The 22,716-nt window shown below is 35.1% G+C and overlaps 3 protein-coding genes across 3 annotated transcripts; 2 read left to right on the top strand and 1 right to left on the bottom strand.

Annotated features, from left to right (window-relative positions):
- Positions 1-8,346: 8,346 nt before the first annotated feature.
- Positions 8,347-12,522, top strand: LOC110927031 (4-coumarate--CoA ligase-like 7). Its single transcript, XM_022170626.2, has 6 exons — positions 8,347-9,367; positions 10,152-10,341; positions 10,941-11,086; positions 11,260-11,327; positions 12,087-12,189; positions 12,260-12,522. The coding sequence occupies exons 1-6, from the start codon at positions 8,372-8,374 to the stop codon at positions 12,371-12,373; spliced, it is 1,617 nt and encodes a 538-aa protein (XP_022026318.1). The 5' UTR covers positions 8,347-8,371; the 3' UTR covers positions 12,374-12,522.
- A 3,183-nt stretch (positions 12,523-15,705) lies between these two features.
- On the top strand, positions 15,706-16,331 carry LOC110899859. Its single transcript, XM_022146760.1, has 2 exons — positions 15,706-16,103; positions 16,148-16,331. The coding sequence occupies exons 1-2, from the start codon at positions 15,706-15,708 to the stop codon at positions 16,329-16,331; spliced, it is 582 nt and encodes a 193-aa protein (XP_022002452.1).
- Positions 16,332-18,740: 2,409 nt separating this feature from the next.
- On the bottom strand, positions 18,741-22,250 carry LOC110927032 (4-coumarate--CoA ligase-like 7). The gene is made up of 6 exons (XM_022170627.2): positions 21,195-22,250; positions 20,139-20,328; positions 19,679-19,824; positions 19,537-19,604; positions 19,038-19,140; positions 18,741-18,966 (listed from the first exon to the last, which is right to left on the bottom strand). Exons 1-6 carry the CDS (start codon positions 22,188-22,190, stop codon positions 18,853-18,855), a joined length of 1,617 nt encoding a protein of 538 aa, XP_022026319.1. The 5' UTR covers positions 22,191-22,250; the 3' UTR covers positions 18,741-18,852.
- Positions 22,251-22,716: the final 466 nt, after the last annotated feature.

Here is a 22,716-nt window from a genome sequence, read left to right as displayed (position 1 = left end):
CACTAGTGTATTTGCGAACTGGGTGAACTAATCCTGGCCATACACGTGTGTAAATCAATGGCTAGGATTTGTTTACTCAGTTTGCAAATACACTAGTGTTCACACTAGAACAGTGGCGGATCTAGAAAATCTTCGTAGCGGTAACGTTTTATAAATAAGAGGTAACGAAATAAAAAAATGTCATTTTTTCCAAAATTTACACTACCGAGCGCAAAGCGGTAGCGGAGGCTACCCCTTCCCCTAAGGTAGGTCCGCCCCTGCTCTAGAACCTCACCCGGTACACACACACACTAGGTCAGAACCCTGTGTATTAAATGGGTCGTATAAATGTAATTTTATATAATAAATAATAAAAAAGATATATTTAAAAAAAACTCATGTACTACACGTGTTGAATAGAATATAATGTCATATGTTAACACATACAATTATCAAGAGCTATCTTTTAAAAATGAACTTTAATGTAGTATTGACTTATTATAACATTTTATTTTGTTTTTTATTTTTATTAGGTTAAAACACATGTATCACATGGGGTTGAATCTCGTTTTTATGATACATTCAAATTTTAGGATACAATGATTTTAATTAGTTTTATACACCTTCATGCTTATTTGTTTATTTCGTTCATAAAACACTCTTCTCAAATTTGTATTCAAGAGAGTTACGGTACAAAAAGGTGGAGACCGAGTCCCACGTTTTTATATATTTCATCATTTTTTTTATGAATTATACCGTAAAATCAAAAGTTAAATTCTCTTTGAAAGGAGTATAGAATCGTTATATTTAAAAATGTTCTTTCTAAATGTTGGCGCAATGTGTGATAAATGATGGGTTTATACCAATTATAACAGTACCCCTAACATTACTAAGGTGAAACTAAGTTGTCTAGATTTGACATTTGAAAGAATTGTGCGACTATAATGGTAAATCCAAATCATTATAGCGATGCATCTAAAACACTTATAATTTGATAGAAGCATATTATTTAATTCTAGTGGAAAAAAAATAATAATACAATTTATTAAGTATATATATCAAATAGGAATCTTTGATTCCTAATTTACAATAACTCCCAAGTATATATACCTACTCAATACTCGGGATATAACTTTATGCTTATATAAAAAAACAAACGTTTATCCTTATCTAAATTTTTGTTTAAAATTATTTATAGAAAAACAAATATTTATTCTTATCTAATTTTTTGTTTAAAATTATTATTATTATTTAATATGAGAGATAAATATGAAAATAAGGTGACGTAACCATAAAATATTTTCATTTATTAGTATAAAAAGATATGTTTATGTGGAAAACCCGAAAGTATCTATACGTATACTATATAATAAAAGAAACCTTTTAGGGGACACATGTCGATCTTTGAGGTGGTCTCAAACTCTCTTTTCCCGCCTAAATAATTTCGATTGTTGATAAAATTAAATTTAAAAATTAAATTTGTAGAAGAAATTTTGATGATAAGGAGTTGTTGATAAAATTAAATTTTAAAATTTAAATTTGTATAAGAGATTTTAATGATAAGAACAAGGATAACTAGTAACCATATATTAATTATTAAAACTAAATTTAAAATTTGTTAAAGAAATTTGATGATAAGGAAAATGATAAGTTATAACCATATATTAATTATTAAAATTAATAAATATATTGACGGTTTTTATAAAGATACAAATTTAGTTAAACCGGTAGTTTTAGTTGTTTATATAAGGGTTTATCAAATCGTTTACATTGTTATGTTCTAAGCTCACATACTTTATAAACACCCCCTCAGGCTATAGGGTGTGGCCATGAACCTCCACATCGGTGTCATGTCACCCACCTCTAATCCACCATCCAAAACCACTGTTCTAAGGGTGTGGTCATGACCCAATCACTAACCTCTTATTTATTTTAATTTATTTTTATCTAAAGAAAAAAGAAATGATTTCTTGAAAAATGGAAAGGAGGACCATGGTTGCTATGATTTAATCCATGCAAACCATGACGGATTAAGCAAGGAGGTGGTGTAGCCTTCTATTCATTTTCCTGGGTGGCGAATCATGTCCCAACCATGACCCCCACACCCTTTAGCCTTATATATTTGTATATTAAAAAAAAGAAATAAAGAAAGAAAACCACCCACATATGTCGACATTTTTATGAAATAATAAAAGAAATATATATTTATTTATTTTAATCACCTATTCATTAAAAGGATTTATTCAATAAATGTAGAACATATATTATTTTATACATGTGGTATATTAAAAATCATATTTCTAATAAAAGATTTCAAAGCATGTCAGATGTCAAGGATTTCAAGAAATGTCACATGTGGTTCCTTATTTAATTTATTAATAATAATAATAATAATAATAATAATAATAATAAACCATGATTAATCCGTTTGCACCCTTATTTTTCGATCTTTCGTAGAATAATAATAGATATAAGTATTTTATTACTTTGATATAAAATTATATTTATTTAACATGCGTAATACACGGGGTCGAATCTAGTTAATTATTATAAAATATATTGAATTGGAGTGTGCAAAACCTGAAAGTATTAATCATTATAAAATATAGTGAATTGAAGTGAATAAAATTTAATATATATTAAAGAACCTTTGTCTTTAAGTCCCTAACTTTTGCAAAACTACATATACAGCCCTTACACTTTTATCTTCTTTCAACTTTCAAATAATCATCAAAAGTTACAATTCTAACCCTTATACTTTTAATTCTTTCATTTCACACTCTCAAACTAAGTAAGTTACACATTCATTTCCAACTTTGGTAATTGACAACTTTGATCCACCAACTTTTTGTACTTAATAAGACGTCTCATTTTACTACGAAGAGTAAATTACAAAAATCGTCCTTTATGTATGTCACTTATTGCAAACTGTGTCCTTTATCTTCAATAATTACAGAAAACGCACTCGATGTTTGCAAACTCTTGCAAGTTGTGTCCTTTAGCCCTAACTCAGTTAATTTTTTGTGGTTAAATCTGACCAAATGAGGGTATTTTGGTCATTTTACTCTCATGTGGGGCCATTTGGTCAGATTTAACCACAAAAATACCCTCATGTGGGGTCCATTTGGTCAGATTTAACCATAAAAATTAACTGAGTTAGGGCTAAAGGACATAACTTGCAAGGGTTTGCAAACATCGAGTACGTTTTCTGTAATTATCGAAGACAAAGGACACAGTTTGTAATAAGTGACATACATAAAGGACGATTTTTGTAATTTACTCTACTACGAATTGCTTTTACGACTTTAGATCATAGTGTCACACATTAATATACTTTTTTCTTTATCTATGTATAACCATGTTAATGTCTAAATTACTTTTACGACTTTACACGGTTATCTAAAATATTGTTACAACTTTACACCACAATGAGCAATTCATACTCTTTTTTATCCATATCTAATGACGTTAATGTCAAGAACGTACTGTATATAACAAAGTCAAACACGTGTAATGTATCGTGCGGGCATCACACGTTAATGTCATCACCGTCAGTGGCGAAGCTTGAGATTTTTGATCGGGGGGTCGGACGTCACCGCACCTAAAATTATACCTAAAAAAATCATAAACCGGGGGGTCAAAAACGTATATACCTAAAAAAATTTAAACGAAACGTACATACATAACACTACTGAGCGAAAAGTTCGGGGGGTCGGGCGCCCCTCCCGTCCCCTTCAAAGTTGCGCCCATGATCACCGTACACTGTAACCGCAATGCTTATATAGGCTACACAGAGTTAGATCGGATATGTCAAAACATGTGTTTTTATATGGTTAATGAATCATATAACGTGCCGCCGGCTATAAACAACTAAAGTGTCGCCACCGTAATGCGCGGCGTATGGCAGTTTTAACGTACCTGTCATTTTAAATTCATGTTTCAATGTAAACGACTCACGTTTTGACATAAATTTTTCTCTCAAACGACTCTGGTAAAAAATAATACATTTTTATACTTATTTTGTGTATGTTCGTAAACTGTGTTCGAAAGCGAGTTGGGTCAAATATAATGTGTGTTCATTCGACGAAGACGTAAATTTTTTTTTTGGATAAAGAGTCAAGTCAAATATACACTATAAATGCAAGTTATTATAACTTTCGACGCCGCCGCAACGCGCCCCAGGTCAATATCCCAGTATCTTTGAAAATCAAACTTTTTTCCAAACTTTTGGTCACTTAGATTTGCATTGTTAGAAAAGTAGCACTTTTAGGTCAAGTTATCAACCGCCCCCTTTGATTTAGTCGTGCATGAAAACTTTTTATTTATTTAATCTGTTAATGCAGCAGTGGACCTTGTATATCACTATCAGGTCGAGTAAATCCGTTTAAATTATTTAGTGTTATCTAGAACATAATTTTTGTTTTTATGTAAAAAATACAAAATATATTCGAATAGTGACCTATATATAATAACTTCTAAATTCATTATTCATGGATGGTTGGATGTTTCTTTTATTTGATAACAATAACTTTAAAACTTAATCACATGCTTTTGATTCTCTTGTATAAATTATAAGCTTAACTTTAAAACTTAATCACATGCTTTTGATTCTCTTGTATAAATTATAAGCTTGAAATAAATGATTAAATTCATAAAATAGTACACCCCTAGTATAAATTAAATGGTTGAAATAAATTGATAAGATTTAAATGCCAAAATGGTCCACGAGGTTTGGTCAGTTTTGACACTTTAGTTCAAAACTGAAACCTTTTGAATTCGGGTCCCTGTTGTTTCAATTTTGTTGTCATTTTCATCCAAAATCTAAACTGGGTCTGATTTTTCAGTTAACCACATGCCTTTTTGTCGTTTTCCTCCCTTTTAATGAAGGACAAAACAGTCTTTTAACGTATTATTATAACATATTAAAAAAAACAAAAAAATAATCACAAAATTACTTTATAAAACCCTAAGAGTCCCTTCTTCAACCCCAGTCCCCAGCGTCCTTCTTCAACCCTAGTTGAATCGTGCAGACCACCATTATGTAAAGGGATTTTGTGATTTTTTTTCGTATTTTAATATGTTATTATAATACGTTAAAAGACCATTTTGTCATTCATTAAAAGGGAGGAAAACGACAGAAAGACATGTGGTTAACTAAGAAATCAGACACATATTGGATTTTGAATGAAAATGACAATAAATGTGAAACTATAGACAAATTAAAAAAATTCCGGTTTTAAATTAAAGTGACAAAAATTGAGAAATATCATAGAATATTTTGGCATTCAACTCAACTGATTATATATAGATTATATTATTCTAATTTAGCGTAGTCAGATTTCAGTTTATTTTATATTAATGTCGGTTTCTCTACTAAATCAACTATTTAAAATAATATCTAATATCTTGACTTTAATTCAGAAAAGTCTTAGATAACTTTTTGAGTAAATTGTCAAAATCGTCTCTGAGCTTCGAGCATTTTTGTCATTTTTATTGAAAACAACTTTTTTGTACACTCTTAGAATTTTTTGTCATTTTCATACAAATGTCTAATTTACTTTATTTTTTCTATCAAACATTTGGATGAAAATGAAAAGAAATCCAAATCTCAGGGACGGTTTTAGCAAAAAAAAAAAAAAAAAAGTCAGACGTTTGGATGAAAATGACAAAAAATCACAAAAGTGAAGGACTATATGGTAGAAAAAAATTGTTTTTGGATGAAAATGACAAACATGCCCAAACCTCAGGGACGGTTTAGGCAATTTACTCTAACTTTTTTTCCAGGTTTGAACCTGGATTTCGTCTTTAAAGGATATGTGCGTCTACTAACAAGTGAGCTAACCCCACGCTAATTCTAAAACGAAATTTTACATGTATTATTTTTTAATGGTATAATTTTGTTAAAAAATTCATATTGATTAAGAAAATTAACCAAAAACGAAAATAATTACATGAAATTAAAAGAAATGGATCTATTAATCCACTCATCCCACCCAATTTTAATTTGATATATTTATACACCATACCGGGATAAAGATAGTGGACATTAATTCAGAAGTGTGATAAGTGTAACAAGTGTATTATAACACTATATATAACACTATATAACACCATATAAACACCGTATAACACCATATAACAGTATGTAACACTATGTAACACTGTATAACACTATATAACAATATATAACACTATACATCTATCATAGACATGCTATCAAACAAAATATAGTGTTATATTTGTTATATAATGTTATATAGTGTTACATAATTTATATGGTGTTACATAGTGTTATACGATATTTATATGATGTTATATAGTGTTATAATACACTTATCACACTTTTAGATTAACGTATAGGAACCTCCACCCACCACACCATTTTTTTTAAAGTAAACCACACCATTCATTGAAACGAATAATGGCAAACGGAATAAAAACAAATTACTCCTTTAGCCCACCAATCATATGATCTCGTCTCAACACACCACCATTTTAAAAGATCCTCTTTTTTGGAAACTTTACATGTATTAGCAATTTGAGTTGAATAAATTATGAATAGTAACAAGTTTAGCCAATAAGTATACTGAAAACTTCGGGTTGAAAGCCACAAGTCTCAAATTTGAATCCGATTCTAACCAGGTTTTTTTGCAGTGGCCTTCGACGACGAGTTTTTCTCAGAACTAGAGATAGTGTGCTTAGGCTACCCAACGTTGTCTGCAATCGCGGGCTTATGGGGTTGCCTTTTGTCATTGGGTTACCCCGATTAGCCAAACTTTTATTCGTTGGTCGTTCAAAAAAAGTAAGAAGCTTAATTCATGTTATGACACGTGACACATTTTTTTAATGTTTCTTTAAATAATATATGTTTTTAACCCATTTAGTTTTCACTTAATTTGTTTTTCACTAATAACTTGTATTTGTTAACTTTTTAAAACACCAAATACATATATGTATTTAATTATTTTTTTCTTGATGTTCCCGTATAAATAAAAACAAAGTTGTATCCGAAGTAAATTATGTTTTTTAGCATCGTAAACTATAGCAAATGTCGATACTCTAATGCATCAAACCGATACCGACATCAGTACCACATGTGTCTACTTGAACTTTTCTCGGTTAGTGAATACTAACATACGATTAGTTGAGTGAATACTAACATACCAATCCTTAGAGAACCATCCTTACAAACTTTAACACCTTGTGGCGATACAAACGTTTCATTCCCGGTTAAAAATAATACAAAAACTTTTAATCAACTTGTAACCATACTTTGGGTTCACTACTCTTTTTCCTTAAATCTTTTATCTATGTCAACTTGAACTACACCCTAGTTTCCATAACAATTATTTGTTTTAACTTTTAACATTATACAATCCAACAAACTAAAATTTGTTATCATCTTTGTCAATTCAACCTTGAACTTATCACACCTTAAATACCCAGATTTTTTACGTATTTATTTTTAGAGTTAATTACACAAATGGGTCCTGTGGTTTATACATAATATCGCCTTTGGGTACTAACTACTTTTTTTAACAGGTTTAGGTTCTATGGTTTCAGTTTTGTAACACTTTTGGGTACTAACACCAAAATTAGTTAATTAATGACTAAAATACCCTTGCATGTTTTTAAGTTTATCAATGTAACACATTTGGGTACTAACAACTAATTTTATTTAAGTTTAAATCAATTTTACAAAATCTATTTATTTTTTTTTATTTTCATTATTTTATTATATCTCTTAATTAACATAAACTCTATTTATTTTTTTATCTTTATATTTTTATTAAATTTCTTATTTAACATAAAATCTACTTGTTACACCAGTGTTTTTTTAAATAGATTTTTTTAAATAAAATCTACTAGCTATATAGTTTTATTTAAATTAAATTTCTTACTAGGTGTTAGTACCCAAATGTGTTACATTGATAAACTTAAAAAAATACAAGGGTATTTTAGTCATTAATTAACTAATTTTGGTGTTAGTACCCAAATGTGTTACAAAATTGAAACCATAGAACCTAAATCTGTTAAAATATAAAGTTAGTACCCAAAGGCGAAATTAAGTATAAACCACAAGACCCATTTATGTAATTAACTCTTATTTTTATGTACAACAGTACAAGTCAGTATAAATTCAAGTTTTTTTACAATTGGAAGTTATTTTTCCCCGGAAATTAGTCGGGTCAAACATAATATGTTCTTATGCTTATTCTTATGTACGCTTTCGGTTAATCTACGTGTTAATATAATATGTTCTTATGCTTATTTTTTAGCTGGTCTACGTTTTAACGTAAATTTTATTTCAAAACGCCACCGCAACATGCGGGCAGTTCGCTACTATATAACAACAATCATTCACTAGAAAACCACTTATCACAAACTTCCAATGGAGAAATCCGGGTACGGCCGCGACGGAATATTCCGGTCACTCCGGCCACCGTTAACCATCCCAAAAACCACCAACAAATCTATGATCTCCTTCCTTTTCCGCAACGTTTCATCCTACCCAAACAAACCCGCCTTATGCGACTCCGATTCCGGCGAATCCCTCACCTTTTCCCAATTCAAAACCACCGTCGCTAAACTCTCACACGCCTTCAACACCCAACTGGGTATCACCAAAAACGACGTCGTTCTCATCTTCGCCCCCAATTCAATCCAATACCCAGTTACAGTGTACTCCATCATAGCCCTTGGTGCCATCGTCACCACAGTTAACCCCCAGTACACTGTTGGAGAGATATCCAAACAGATTAAAGATTCTAACCCAAAAGTTATCATCACCGTTCAAGATTTGTATGAAAAAGTCGCAAACTTTGGTCTGCCAGTTGTGTTTTTAGGATCTGGGGGTGTAAAAAAAGGGTGTTTTTATGTTAAAGATTTGATTTTGACATCTGGGTCAGTGTCAGAATTGCCTAATGTTGAGATCAGTGGTGATCATACAGCAGCTTTGTTGTATTCTTCTGGGACAACTGGGGTTAGTAAAGGTGTGGTGTTGAGTCATATGAATTTTATTGCGGTTTCGCAAATGTTGACTTCTGATCAGAGGTTAATGGGTGGGAAAGATTATGTGTTCTTGTGTTTGTTGCCTATGTTTCATATATTTGGGTTTGGGGTTGTGTTGTATGCTCAGTTGCAAGAGGGGAATGCTGTTGTGTCAATGGGGAAGTTTGATTTTATTGGGATGTTGAAGAATGTTGAGAAGTATAGGGTGACTCATTTGTGGGTTGTTCCGCCGGTTTTTCTTGCGTTGGCGAAGCAGGAAGTGGTGAATAAGTTTGATTTGTCGTCGTTGAAGCAGCTCGGGTCGGGTGCTGCGCCTTTAGGGAAGGAGTTGATGGAGGAGTGTGCTAAGAAACTGCCTCATGTTGTGGCTCTTCAGGTGAATTTCATGATCTTATTTACAGTTTTGTTAGTTGAAAAATTTGTACTTGTGGTTAGTTATTTATGATGTGGGTCTATAGTGGAATTATTTGGTTATTTCAAATGCATATATTTGCACATGGGTTACATGGTTAGTTCTGTGAATGTGTATGTACTTTTGGATTAGTATTAATTTGGTATTCTAATTTTCATGTCTTTTTGATGAGAGAGAGAGGTGGAAAAAAAAAAAAAAAATCTTGACTGACACCTTGTACCATTAGACCAAAGGGTATGGGGCTCGGCTCCCCCCGTCCCCCACGTTCCGGATCGTCCCACACCGCCCCCCGGCGGTCCGTCGCGTCCCTCACGTCCCCCTCAAGACGGCAGCGACGAGCTGCAATGGTGGGGCCCCTTTAATTTTTTTTTCTCTCTCTCTCCTTTATTTTATATATTAATTTTTTACTATTGGGTAGTCCCTACACCCTTGGGTAGTCTTCTTTAGATGGTCCTTCATCGAATGTGACGTGACGCCTACGTGGCGGATAGTCCCCAAAGGGACTACCCAAACCATACCCTATGGTCTTATAGTTCTTTTGAATCATATGTTTTTGTTATATATTTTTCACCTTTTTTTAGGGTATTAATATTTACACACCATTTTCCTCTATATCTCTATATATATACATAGATATATATAGAGAGAGATAGAGTGAAAAATGTGTGAGAATAAGAATTTAGGGGTATGGGAATACAATAAGCCTTTTTTTACCCTACAAATTATTAATTGCAACCATGTACAACAGGGATACGGTATGACTGAAACGACGGGGGTGATTTCAGTGGAAAGTCCAATTATGGGTCCACGACACTCGGGTTCAGCCGGAAGGCTTATCCCAGGAGTCGAGGCCCAAATAGTTAGTGTAGATACCGGTAAGCCTCTTGGTCCTAATCAGACAGGTGAAATATGGGTTCGAGGAGCCAATATGATGCAAGGTATGTTCCTTCTATTATCATCTGAACCTTTTTATTGTATAATGATTTAGGATGTTTTATTTATTGAAAATCCATTTTTAGGGCGCCTTTCAACCCGTTTGCTCCACTTGTCTGGGGTTTATTTTAACGAAACCCTTTTTCATAAAAAAAAAAAAAAGAGTTAATTGCCATTTTAGTCCCTGTGGTTTGACCCATTTTGCCAGTTTAGTCCAAAGGTTTCATTTTTAACATCTGGATCCAAAAATGTTTCATCGTTGCCATTTTGGTCCAACTGACTTAACTCTATCCATATTTGTTAAGTCTGTCAAGGGCATTTTAGTCATTTTAGCCATAAAGGGTTAATAAAAAGAAAAATGAAATGACTAAAATACCCTTGGCAGACTTAACATATATGGATGGAGTTAAGCCAGTTGGACCAAAATGGCAACGATGAAACCTTTTTGGATCCAGATGTCAAAAATGAAACCTTTGGACTAAACTGGCAAAATGACTCAAACCACAGGGACTAAAATGGCAATTAACTCAAAAAAAAAAATTATACCGGTTTAGAAAGTAGCACCTCTAGTTTGATTATATCTTTTTTGGTTCTTAATTTTCAGGTTATTTCAACAATCCTCAAGCTACAAAGCTTACAATAGACAAACAGCGCTTCGTGCATACCGGGGATCTTGGATATTTTGATGACGAGGGTCAACTATATGTTGTTGACCGAATCAAAGAGCTCATTAAGTACAAAGGTTTTCAGGTAAACTTGTTTTGTTCATGCATATAACGATTCTATTTTCTTCGATAGGTTCTTTCTCTAACCGGTCAATTGGGTGAATTTAAACAAATTCGCTAAATCGAAAACAGGTCGAAAGTGAACAGAGTGCATTAGCATGCGTAAACCCGCATAACTCATATGTTTATAAATTTCAGGTTGCACCAGCAGAGCTTGAAGGACTGTTGCTTTCGCATTCCGAAATATTAGATGCTGCAGTAATCCCGTAAGCCATACAAATATAGTCTTTCTCATACAAAGGGTGCTAAACGGGTTGTGTTCGTGGATTGACGGGTCGAACCCGGCAAAATGACAAAAAATAACACCAACCCAAACACATGACGAACTCGAAAATCGTGCCAGGCATGTGAACCCAAACCCGAAAAATCATTTTAACTCGATTTTTTTTAGTTTTTCATATTTGTATATCTAATATTGCAAATTTACGACAAGAGAATAAAAACGTATATGAAACAATTTCGTCTAATTTATGAAAATTGATAGTCAATTTCTATTTAAATTTTGAAATTCTGGCATACAATCGTTAACCAAGTTATGGTATAAAAACACAATTTTAATAAATTAAAAATAATAAACTGGTTAAACGGGTCAGCCCGTGAACCCGCCAGGTCAACCTGAACCCAACCCGATTAGCTAAACGTGTTCATGAGTCGACCCAAAACTGACCTGAACTTGTTTAAACTAACCCAAACTAGCGAATATCATGTTGGGTTTGTGTCGTGTCCAGTGGCGGACCCAGAAATTATTTGCTGGGGGTGCGGATGAGTGGTTCAAGCATATTTTCAAGGGGTGCGTTCAGGTTTTTTGCCTAAAAAATACAATAAATTTTTTTTTCAAGGGGTGCGCCCGCCCACCCTGGGCTTCTCCTAGGTCCGCCCATGGTCGTGTCATATATTCACACCCGTAAATAATATCATTTAATTCCATTCCATAATCACCAAAATCACATTATCCTTTATATTAGGTTCCCTGATGCTGAAGCTGGCGAAGTCCCGATCGCATTTGTGGTCCGGTCTCCAAACAGTTCGTTGACCGAAGAAGATGTTAAGAAGTTTATTTCCGAGCAGGTAAATATTCGTATTATTACATGATTATTTTGCACAAAATTCATTTCTGATTGGAAATTAACCAATGTAGGTTGCACCTTATAAAAGATTAAAGCGGGTGACGTTTGTGAACAGCGTCCCAAAGTCCGCTTCAGGGAAACTTCTCAGGCGTGAACTTATCGAAAGGGTCCGTTCGAAAATGTAACCCTTTTATGTATGATGAATTTGATATTTCTAGTTTTTATGTAGTTCAAGTTAATGAAACTAATATATCAAGAAAACTGAAATAATCAACAATTCATAATTTTGTTCTTGAATAGTTTTGTTTTATGTAATGAATTATAGTTAAATTAATATGCATTTCATAAACGAGCTTAAGTCTGAGCTTGATGGCTTGCACGCTTAACGAGCTTGACTTGACTCGACTCAAGTCTTGAACGAGTCTCCTACAGTTTCTTAGATAGAGCGAAGCAAGACACATTTGAAATGAGTAATGGGTCGCAATAAATAAATATGGAGACAGGAAATGTTTGTTTGGTACGGAATGAAATGGGTAAGGTAATATAATAGACGTTAGAGTATAATGCCCGAATTTTTCCATTTGCCATTCGATGAGGCTTTTTGCGTACTAAAAGTAATTATATTGTTGCTCGTGTACACTCCTCGTTATTTAATATCTTTCACGTGTCAATCTCTGGTGCCTATGACATACCCCTTATATCATTTTTATTCTATACTAATAAATGAAAATCTTTCACGTGTCACTGTATGTTTCGTACAACCCTATAACATATTAACAATCGTAAGTTCTGTCTACTCGTAAGAAAAAAAAAACAATCAAAATTTAAATTTCTTAACCCAGTCTTAACTAAAAAGGAACGATATAATTTTTTGTACCATATAGCTCATATGTCTTAGTCGGTTCCCATTAGGAAAGGATGTGCATAAGACTACTACCCGATGGGCTCGAATTAGTTGGGAAAATCAACATGGTTCATTTAATGATCTTTCATTAATCTCATTTGGTAACTTGCCTACCGAGTGAGAGAGTACATGTGTTATATCTAATTACATAAATGTGAATGCGAGGTACATATGTTGAAGTGGTGTCCCCCTTTTTTTAACAGCAAATTCGGATCACTGACGGAGCACTGGAGTATCATTATGCCATTAACAGAACCACCCGATCATATCCAACTCCATTAGGCTATAATGCATATACACCAAAAAAAAACATAACACTCACGAGGGGGCGACATGGTGTTCCCGTGAGTGTGGGTTTATATGTAAGGCTGCACTCTCATATTCATGATGCAAAACACATACCATAAGCATTGTTCCATATATGTCAACATACCAAACTTGCGTACACAGCAAACCACTCACTCAATACTTGTTTTATGTATATGTTTTTCATGATAGTGAAACTACCTAAAACCAAAAAGCTTCGAAAAGGGTTAAAAACAAAGTTTGAGAATATAAAATGACCGATGTTATAATCCTATAAGAAATAAAGCCTAATTGCCAACAGACCTTTTGGTCTCGAGGTATTGGGTGTTTATCCCGTTCACTAAAGCAAAAATAGATGGAGTCTAAACAGTGGCCGGTCCAGGATTTTTTTGTTAACGAGTGCCAAACATGAACGGACCAACAACATGAAAACAAATCATTATCTCATAATAAAAAGAAGAAGAAACGAACATCGATCTAGTCACTGACTTTTTAACTTAAAAGTCCAACGTTTTTAAAACTAGACAGATGATCTAACCGAAAACTCAGTGAACGAGTCGGTTTGTAAAAACAGATGAGCGGATCAACAACATGAAAAAAATCATTATTTCGTAATAAAAAGAAGAAGAAACGGACATCGATCTAGTCAATGACTTTTTAACTTAAGAGTCCAATGTTTTTAAAACTAGACCGATGATTTAACCGACAACTCAGTGAACGTGTCGGTTATAAAAAAACAGGTTACTTCGTAATCAATTAATGATTTGTGGAAGATTCAAAAATATATTAAAATTATAGCATACGGATGAAAGTTAATAGCAATGATTATAATAACCTAAATATAAATCACTCATAATTGTAAAATGAAAGTTAATAGCAATTCGAAGGGCTGATCAAGATGATAACATATAGAACGGGTTTATGTCGTCAATTTGAACAAAAATTGGCGTAGATCTAAAATCAAGTTGAAGGGATGATAAAATGCAGATATTGTGTATAGAAGCCCTTATAACCTGTTACTCTTTTACCTTGGCCCATCTTGACCCATTGGGTTTTCTTTTTAATTTTAAAATTACCCATCCTAACCTAATTGACAATAAAGCTTAACCCATCCCTTTGTTTTTAGCACCCTAATCAGCCAACCTTTACATGGTTGTATAATTTAGTTAGTTTATAAGCTATGCTCCATAGAGCATGTGTTGCGAGATGAAAACGTAATTATTCCGAGTTGCGGATTTTGAGTAAAAAATGTGGGCGATTAATTTACGATCACGTAAAAACAAATTTAAGGTTAAACAGATAAGTGTACGAAAAGATATTGAATTTTCAGTGAAAGGGCAAAGTTGTAAAGAAAATTGCAGCTGAAGGCTGTCGTAACCAACGGTGGCCAGCCGTAGGTTACGTTATGAGTCTTCTGCCTAAAAATCCTTATTGGCCGTAAGCTACGGTGGCCAGCCGTAGCTTACGGCGGGTTCCAACAATATCATTTTTGTTTGTTTGATTGATATATTTGGATTACCAATCCATGTCTAAGCACCACATAATTAACATAAGAGTTGTTATTGGTGTATAGGTGATAGCTAGGACCTTACAGATGAAGATCAAGCATAACGAAGAACCGAACACAAGCGAAGTTCAAGTTTCCGCCGAGCTTCGTTATTTTACGAACCGAAATACTTATGAACTTTATAAGTGTTGTATATTTTATGAACGTGTTAACGTGCTAAAGTGTTTAAATACTTATGAACTTTTATTAAATTCGAAATATTGTATGAACGCTTAATTGCATTACTTGTATAAAAATGCAAAAGTTTTTATAAATTCTCAGTTATGTAAGTCAGAGTCTTACATTATGGCGGATTATTTTGTCGAGGACCCGAAATACAACGATTATATTTTTCGTCATAGGTTTTGTATGTCAAAACGTTTGTTTTTAAAAACTGTGAGCGACGTGGAAGCGAATAACCCGTGGTTTGAAAAGGGCATGGATGCGAGAATGAAGAAGGGTTTTACACCGTTGTAAAAAGTTACATCGGCGATTAAACAACTTGCAACCAGTAACCCTCCAGACGAGAACAACGAGTATTTACGTATGGCTAAAAGAACTTCCCGCGAGTGTCTAGAATATTTCTACGAAACGGTATGTAAAATACACGCTCCCTAGTTCTTACATAGACCAACAAGCCACGACATGACGCTTTTGTACCTAGCTCATGAAGAGAAACATCACCTTCTTTGTATGGTCGGTAGCCTTGATTGCACCCATTTCGTTTGAAAATGTGTCCCACAAAGTTGCGGGGCCAATATATGAGAAGAGATCACCAATACTCGACAGTTATGCTCGAAGGCCTCTCAAGATTTGTGGGTTTAGCATTCTTTTTGCGGTCCTGCAGGTGCACAAACGACCACAATGTGCTTCAACAATCTCCATTATTTCTTAAAGAACGGAATGGAACTGCACCAAAATGTCCATTTTACGTTAACAACCACTTATATAAACGTGGTTACTATCTCGTGGATGGAATCTACCCTACATGGTCTGTGTTTGTCAAATCATTTCCATATCCTCACCTACTAGACGATAAGAAGTTCAAGAAGCAACACGAGGCGGCAAGAAAAGACGTGGAACGGACTTTTGGTGTTTTGAAGTCAAAATGGGGTGTAACGAATTGGCCAATGCGTGCTAAGACTGTGAAAAAAATTAGGTATGTGTTGTATACTTGCATTATTTACATAACGTGATTTTCAGAGACAACGGAAACGATATAGCACCGGTACACATTCGGGATCCTCCAGTCAAGTCCGTTCTCGATGACAGTGTGTTAAACGAGATTATGGATGAAGATACACATTGGAGACTAAAACATGATCTCGTGGAACATCTCGGAAGACTAGATTTACCCTACCCATTGGTGGAATCCGACGAAGAGTAGTAATTTTATTTAGTTTAATTTATTTTAATTAAATGTAATTTTAATTATTTTTAATTAATGTAATGGTTTTTTAATTTATTGTACTTTTATTTTGTTGAAAATATGTTTTATTTGTTAAAATATGTTTTATTTATTAATTCTAATTTATAAAAAAAGAAAAAAAAATAGTTTACCTCTACCCAAGAGAGGTGACCATCCCTTATGTTTCAGTTTTAGTGCAAGAAAGGACTTAGACCATGTGTAGTGGTAAGTTGTTATAATGCCCCCATCATTGGGCATTATCCGACACGTGGCATCCTAGTTACACTTGGGCATTATAGCAAAAGTGGCGTAGTGGGGCATTATGCCAATATCCCCATTCAATCATTTCACAATTATTTTTTTTAATTTAAAACATAAAAAACTTCATTAATTTTTAAAAAAAATTACACTACTTGAAATTAAAAAAAAAACTGAAAAAAAAAACATAAAATAAAAAAACATAAAAAAAATGAAAAAATAAAAGAAAGTTAAAAAAAAGAACATCATCTAGAGTCCATATTTTTCTCTAATTTTTTGGCGACGCATTTGCGCAAGGATCAACGCATCGCCTTGTAGGTGGTCGATAGGTTTGGACAAAAACTCAATGTCCTTTTCCATTTGCCTCGCCTCTTGCATCTCGTTAAACTTTTTGGTTTCGGTCACTCGTTCTTTCATAATCTCATAACGTTGGTGGCCAAGGTCGCGAATGTCTTGGAGACGACGGTTCATCTCCTCGAAATCTTCCTTTAACTCGAGATCGGAAGACGACTCGACCGTTTTTTTCCCGGTTCTCTTTCTTCTACCGGTGGGTCGGACCAACTCTTCTTGAATTTCCTCGTCAACGTCCACCGCCTCATTTAAATCAACATTGCAGGCATCTGATGTCGGAGTTGACGGGTCAACGGAGGATGATGTTTTTGACCTTTTAGCTCGACGTCTACTACTAGACGTCATTGGATTAACTACCGCCCACTTTGGACTTTTTCGTAGTAGCTCCCAACACTTATAGTACGTGAAAGGGCATTTCGTCCTCTCGAACTCCTCCAAAGTCCTCGTTAAAACCCCGATGTCACTTTCACCGCTCGGGCGAGTATCGTAGTTACGTTGGTAAACTTCTTGGAACGCGTGAGACTTGTTGTTGATGTCGGTCCATTTGCTAGAAATGGAATCTTTGTCCCGATGTTCGCCTTGACCCCACGTGCTAAAAAAGAGTGCACGAACCCTATCCCAAAAAACAGGGCCCGTTTGAAAGTTTGCTACAAATTAATAGAAATTATAAGTTGTATGTTAAAAATTAAAATAACAAAATAAGTAAAATAATATATATATAAAATAGTTACCTGTTTCTTCGTCCTCCGAAATGTCGAGCCACGCTCAAGTCAACGTGAATTCCTCTTCCTTCGTCCATTTAATGATATTTTTTGTACGCCGAGGTTCGTCTTTTTCCTTCTTCTTATGCGACCTTTTGCCGTGTTTCGATTTATCTTGCACCGGTTCGGGTTGCGTATCCGGCACGACATCGACATCGGGTTCGGATTCGGGTTGTGACGGTTGCGACCCGCCGGCTTGACCATAGCCGAAAGGGGGAGGCACAAACGGAGTGGCGCCACTCAAGTAAGCCGCGTACGTTAAAAAGCTCGGGTCCATGTCTTGAAGGTTATACGGGTTTTGCGGTTGGGTTGTGTTCGGGTTCGTGGGTCTTGCGGGGACACCAAAAGGGGGTCGGTATGGATGCATGATTGTATAAAAAATAGGAGGAAGTGGATTTTTTTTTATAAAAAATAGAAGAAAGTGGGAGAGAAAGTATGAGAGAAAGTGGGTTTTTTTATAAAAAATGTGAGAAAGTGGGTTGATATATATATAGTGGGTAATGTTTTAAATTAAAAAAAAATATTGAATATGACCGTTTGTCAACGGTACAAAATCTCGCCCCCTTATACATTTTAAGCGTTTTAATTAAAACGCCGGATTGATTTTTTTTCGAAAATAACGCCCGGTAACGCCGGGTGTAACGGCTACCGGGGTGTTATACGGCGTTATTTTTCAAAAAATTTTTAAAAAAACGCCTCACTATGGGCGGTCTTAGAGAGAGGAGTTGACATGACAAGAGATGATTGGGTGGTTGGTAAGTTTACCTCTACACATATGATAGTAATATATAATGATTTATTAGAGATTATTACAGTCATAAGCTCAGTCCATGAAGCTCTTGGACTGTATTATGTGATTTGTTTTAATTCAGGCTCGAGGTAGTTTAAACTCGGCTTGATTCGAGTTTTTAATGAGCCGACTTCCAATAATTGTTTACCAAATTGGGAATGCACATCAAAATAAATAAAAAAATCACTACGATTAGCTGATATTAAAGCCTTCATTTAGAAAGGAAAAAAAAGGCAAAAAAAATCATGAAATTATTCATTTCAGTTCCTCTTGACACAGTAATACATTATACCTCCACTGCTTAAGAACAGGGAGTATCAAATTCTCATACATAAACATGTTACATTTTCGAACGGACCCTTTCGATAAGTTCACGTCTAAGAAGTTTCCCTGAAGCGGACTTTGGAACGCTGCTCACAAACGTAACCTTCTTTAATCTTTTATAAGGCGCAACCTACATCGATTAAATTCCGATCAGAAATGAACCTTCGCGCGAAATAATCATGAAATCATGCGAATATTTACCTGCTCGGAAATAAATTTCTTTACATCTTCTTCCGTCAACAAACTGTCTGGAGATCGGACCACAAATGCAACCGGGACCTCGCCAGCTTCAGTATCAGGGAACCTAACAAAAAGGATTACATGATACTAATGATTATGAAATCGGTTAGGGGTGTGACTTTAGGACACAACACAAACCTAACACGGATTTCGTGGGTTTGGGTTAGTCTAAACAGGTTTGGTTTGAATCCAGTCGACTTACAAACACGTTTAGCTAAACGGGAGTTGGGTTCGGGTTGACCCATTTGACATGGTTATTTATTTTAGAGTAAACTGCCATTTTGGTCCCTGAGGTTTGGGCAGTTTTGCCACTTTAGTCCAAATCTCAAACCTTTTGCATCTGGGTCCCAGTGGTTTCAGTTTTGTTGTCATTTTGGTCCAAAAGTGAAATCAAACCTCAGGGACTAAAATGGCAGTTTATTCGGTTTTATTTAAACATTATATTATTATTATGGCTTACGGGATTACTGCAGCATTTAATATTTCAGAATGTGAAAGCAACAGTCCTTCAAGCTCTGCCGGTGCAACCTGAACATAGAGCAAAGATTAAGGACTCTTTTGGCCATACATGAAAAGATTCGATTGAACAAAACATGTTTTACCTGAAAACCTTTGTACTTAATAAGTTCTTTGATTCGGTCAACGACATACAATTGACCCTCATCATCAAAATATCCAAGATCCCCGGTATGCACGAAGCCTTGTTTATCTATTGTAAGCTTTGTTGCTTGAGGATTGTTCAAATAGCCTGAAAATTAACAACTAAATACGATTAAATGTGACACGTTTGATAATCAATAATCAAACTAGAGGTGGCAGTTTCAACTCATTTACGTTATCATTTATTTCTAAACGGGTATAATTAAAAAAAGTACTAATTTCGGTAATCACACGAATTATCTATAAAAAACACAAACATATAGACAATAAGTATTTTGGGTTGACCCGACTCTTGATGCAAAAAAAAAAAAATTACTTGTTTTGACTCTTTATCCAACCCGCTGATTGTGACGCCTCTAAGTAAAATGATGCGCACATGTAGTGATAATAAAGGGAATATACCTTGCATCATATTAGCTCCTCGAACCCATATTTCACCCGTCTGATTAGGACCAAGAGGCTTATCGGTATCTACACTAACTATTTGGGCCTCGACTCCTGGGATAAGCCTTCCGGCTGAACCAGAGTTTCGCGGGCCCAAAATTGGACTTTCCACTGAAATGATCCCCGTCGTTTCAGTTGCACCGTATCCCTGTTGTACATACGGTTGCAGTTTAAATTTTCATTAAAAAATTATAATGTGTAGGATAAATAATAAGGGTGGAAAACATATAACAAAAACATATGGATATAAGCAATTCTGCCCATTATAATAAAGATCGGGAAGACTTGTATGATTTCTTGTTTTTGTCAGATATTTTCGAAAGAAAAAAAAAACACAAATCCTCCCGATCTTATTAAAATGGGCGTAATTGTTTATGATAGTACAAAATCAAAGCAAAATGATGTCAGTATGTCAACCCGAACCGAAACCGGTTTGAGCCCGAAAGAAACTGTAAGTTTGTAATCCTATCCTTTGAACCCGGTTTGAACCCAAACCTAAGCGATAAAAAACTGATCAAGACTGGTCAACAAACCGACAAAACCCGAACGGGTTTGAACCTGAAACCGGTTTTGACTTTTTTGTTGACCAACCCGATACTGGTTTTGACTTTTTTGTTAACCAACCTGATACCGGTTTTGACTTTTTTGTTGACCAACCCGATACCGGTTTTGACTTTTTTGTTGACCAACCCGAAAACGGTTTTGACTTTTTATTGACGAACCCAAAACCGGTTTTGACTTTTTTGTTGACCAAACCGAAAACGGTTTTGACTTTTTATTGACCAACCCAAAACCGGTTTTGACTTTTTTGTTGACCAACCCGAAAACGGTTTTGACTTTTTATTGACCAACCCGAAAACGGTTTTGACTTTTTATTGACCAACCCGAAAACGGTTTTGACTTTTTTTTTGACCAATCCGAAAACGGTTGACTTTTTATTGACCAACCCGAAACCGGTTTTAAAAGTTCAAATTATACAACTAACAAAACTGTAAACTAGATCATTAAGTTTACCTGAAGAGCCATAACATGAGGCAGCTTCTTAACACACTCCTCCATCAACTCCTTCCCCAAAGGCGCAGCACCCGACCCGATCTGCTTCAACGACGACAAATCAAACTTATTCACCACTTCCTGCTTAGCCAACGCAAGAAAAACCGGCGGAACAACCCACAAATGAGTCACCCTATACTTCTCAACATTCTTCAACATCCCAATAAAATCAAACTTCCCCATTGACACAACAGCATTCCCCTCTTGCAACTGAGCATACAACAAACCCCCAAACCCAAATATATGAAACATAGGCAACAAACACAAGAACACATAATCTTTCCCACCCATTAACCTCTGATCAGAAGCCAACATTTGCGAAACCGCAATAAAATTCATATGACTCAACACCACACCTTTACAAACCCCAGTTGTCCCAGAAGAATACAACAAAGCTGCTGTATGATCACCACTGATCTCAACCTTAGGCAGTTCTGACACTGACCCAGATGACAAAATCAAATCTTTAACATAAGAACACCCTTTTTTTACACCCCCAGATCCTAAAAACACAACTGGCAGACCAAAGTTCGCAACTTTTTCATACAAATCTTGAACGGTGACGATAACTTTTGGGTTAGAATCTTTAATCTGTTTGGATATCTCTCCAACAGTGTACTGGGGGTTAACTGTGGTGACGATGGCACCAAGGGCGATGATGGAGTAGACTGTAACTGGGTATTGGATTGAATTAGGGGCGAGGATGAGAACGACGTCGTTTTTGGTGATGCCCAGTTGGGTGTTGAAGGCGTGTGAGAGTTTAGCGACGGTGGTTTTGAATTGGGAAAAGGTGAGGGTTTCGCCGGAATCGGAGTCGTGTAAGGCGGGTTTGTTTGGGTAGGATGAAATGTTGCGGAAAAGGAAGGTGGTCATTGATGTGTTGGTGGTTGTTGGGATGGTTAGTGGTGGCCGGAGTGACCGGAATATTCCGTCACGGCCGTACCCGGATTTGTGCATGGATTGTGTTGTGTTGTTTAGGATGTTAAAAGATAAGTAAGTTGTGAGTTGTGAGCAATGATTGCATGTGGATAACCTTATTGTATCTCCTATATATAGGACCCCCATGAGGGCTATAGTTACGTGTTGCAATTTGTGAGTAGTGGCACATAGTATTGGAATGGCGGCCAGCCACTAATATTTATTATTTTTCTCTAGAAGGGAATTCATATATTTAGTGATGGGTTAAGGTTTTTGGGTGGTAGTGAGTGTTTACAGTCTTTTTTTTTTTTTTTTTTTTTTTTTTTTGTAATAGGTTCATTTTTAAATGTCTTTATACACTTTTTATTTTTAGAAGACTTTTTATTTGATCCTAAATCTTAGGGTACACGGTATCATGTCGGGGACTTTGATCGGGGAGGGTGGTTGCCGCACGGGGAAGGGGTGCCGGCTTCAAATCGGTGAGCGGGGACAGGGTTCTTCGGTAAGTATACACTGATCGAGAAGAGGAGGGCAGGAGGAGAAATGGGGGTTTAATGGTGAGTCC

Source organism: Helianthus annuus, chromosome 2 (assembly GCF_002127325.2).
Source record: "Helianthus annuus cultivar XRQ/B chromosome 2, HanXRQr2.0-SUNRISE, whole genome shotgun sequence".
NCBI classification, from domain to species: Eukaryota; Viridiplantae; Streptophyta; class Magnoliopsida; order Asterales; family Asteraceae; genus Helianthus; species Helianthus annuus.
The sequence above is the reverse complement of the archived record's forward strand: the minus strand, read 5'-3'. Positions and strand labels throughout refer to the sequence as shown.

Bases quoted from the DNA above. Each gene is read 5' to 3' on its own strand.
- LOC110927032 (XM_022170627.2), bottom strand. From the start codon at position 22,190: ATGCACAAATCCGGGTACGGCCGTGACGGAATATTCCGGTCACTCCGG. The intron at 20,329-21,194 runs GTAAACTTAATG...TATGTACAACAG, and splicing joins CTCATGTTATGGCTCTTCAG to GGATACGGTGCAACTGAAAC. The intron at 18,967-19,037 runs GTAAATATTCGC...TAATCGATGTAG, and splicing joins AGAAATTTATTTCCGAGCAG to GTTGCGCCTTATAAAAGATT.
- LOC110927031 (XM_022170626.2), top strand. From the start codon at position 8,372: ATGGAGAAATCCGGGTACGGCCGCGACGGAATATTCCGGTCACTCCGG. The intron at 10,342-10,940 runs GTATGTTCCTTC...CTTAATTTTCAG, and splicing joins AGGAGCCAATATGATGCAAG to GTTATTTCAACAATCCTCAA. The intron at 11,087-11,259 runs GTAAACTTGTTT...TATAAATTTCAG, and splicing joins TTAAGTACAAAGGTTTTCAG to GTTGCACCAGCAGAGCTTGA.
- LOC110899859 (XM_022146760.1), top strand. From the start codon at position 15,706: ATGAGAAGAGATCACCAATACTCGACAGTTATGCTCGAAGGCCTCTCA. The intron at 16,104-16,147 runs GTATGTGTTGTA...CGTGATTTTCAG, and splicing joins AAGACTGTGAAAAAAATTAG to AGACAACGGAAACGATATAG.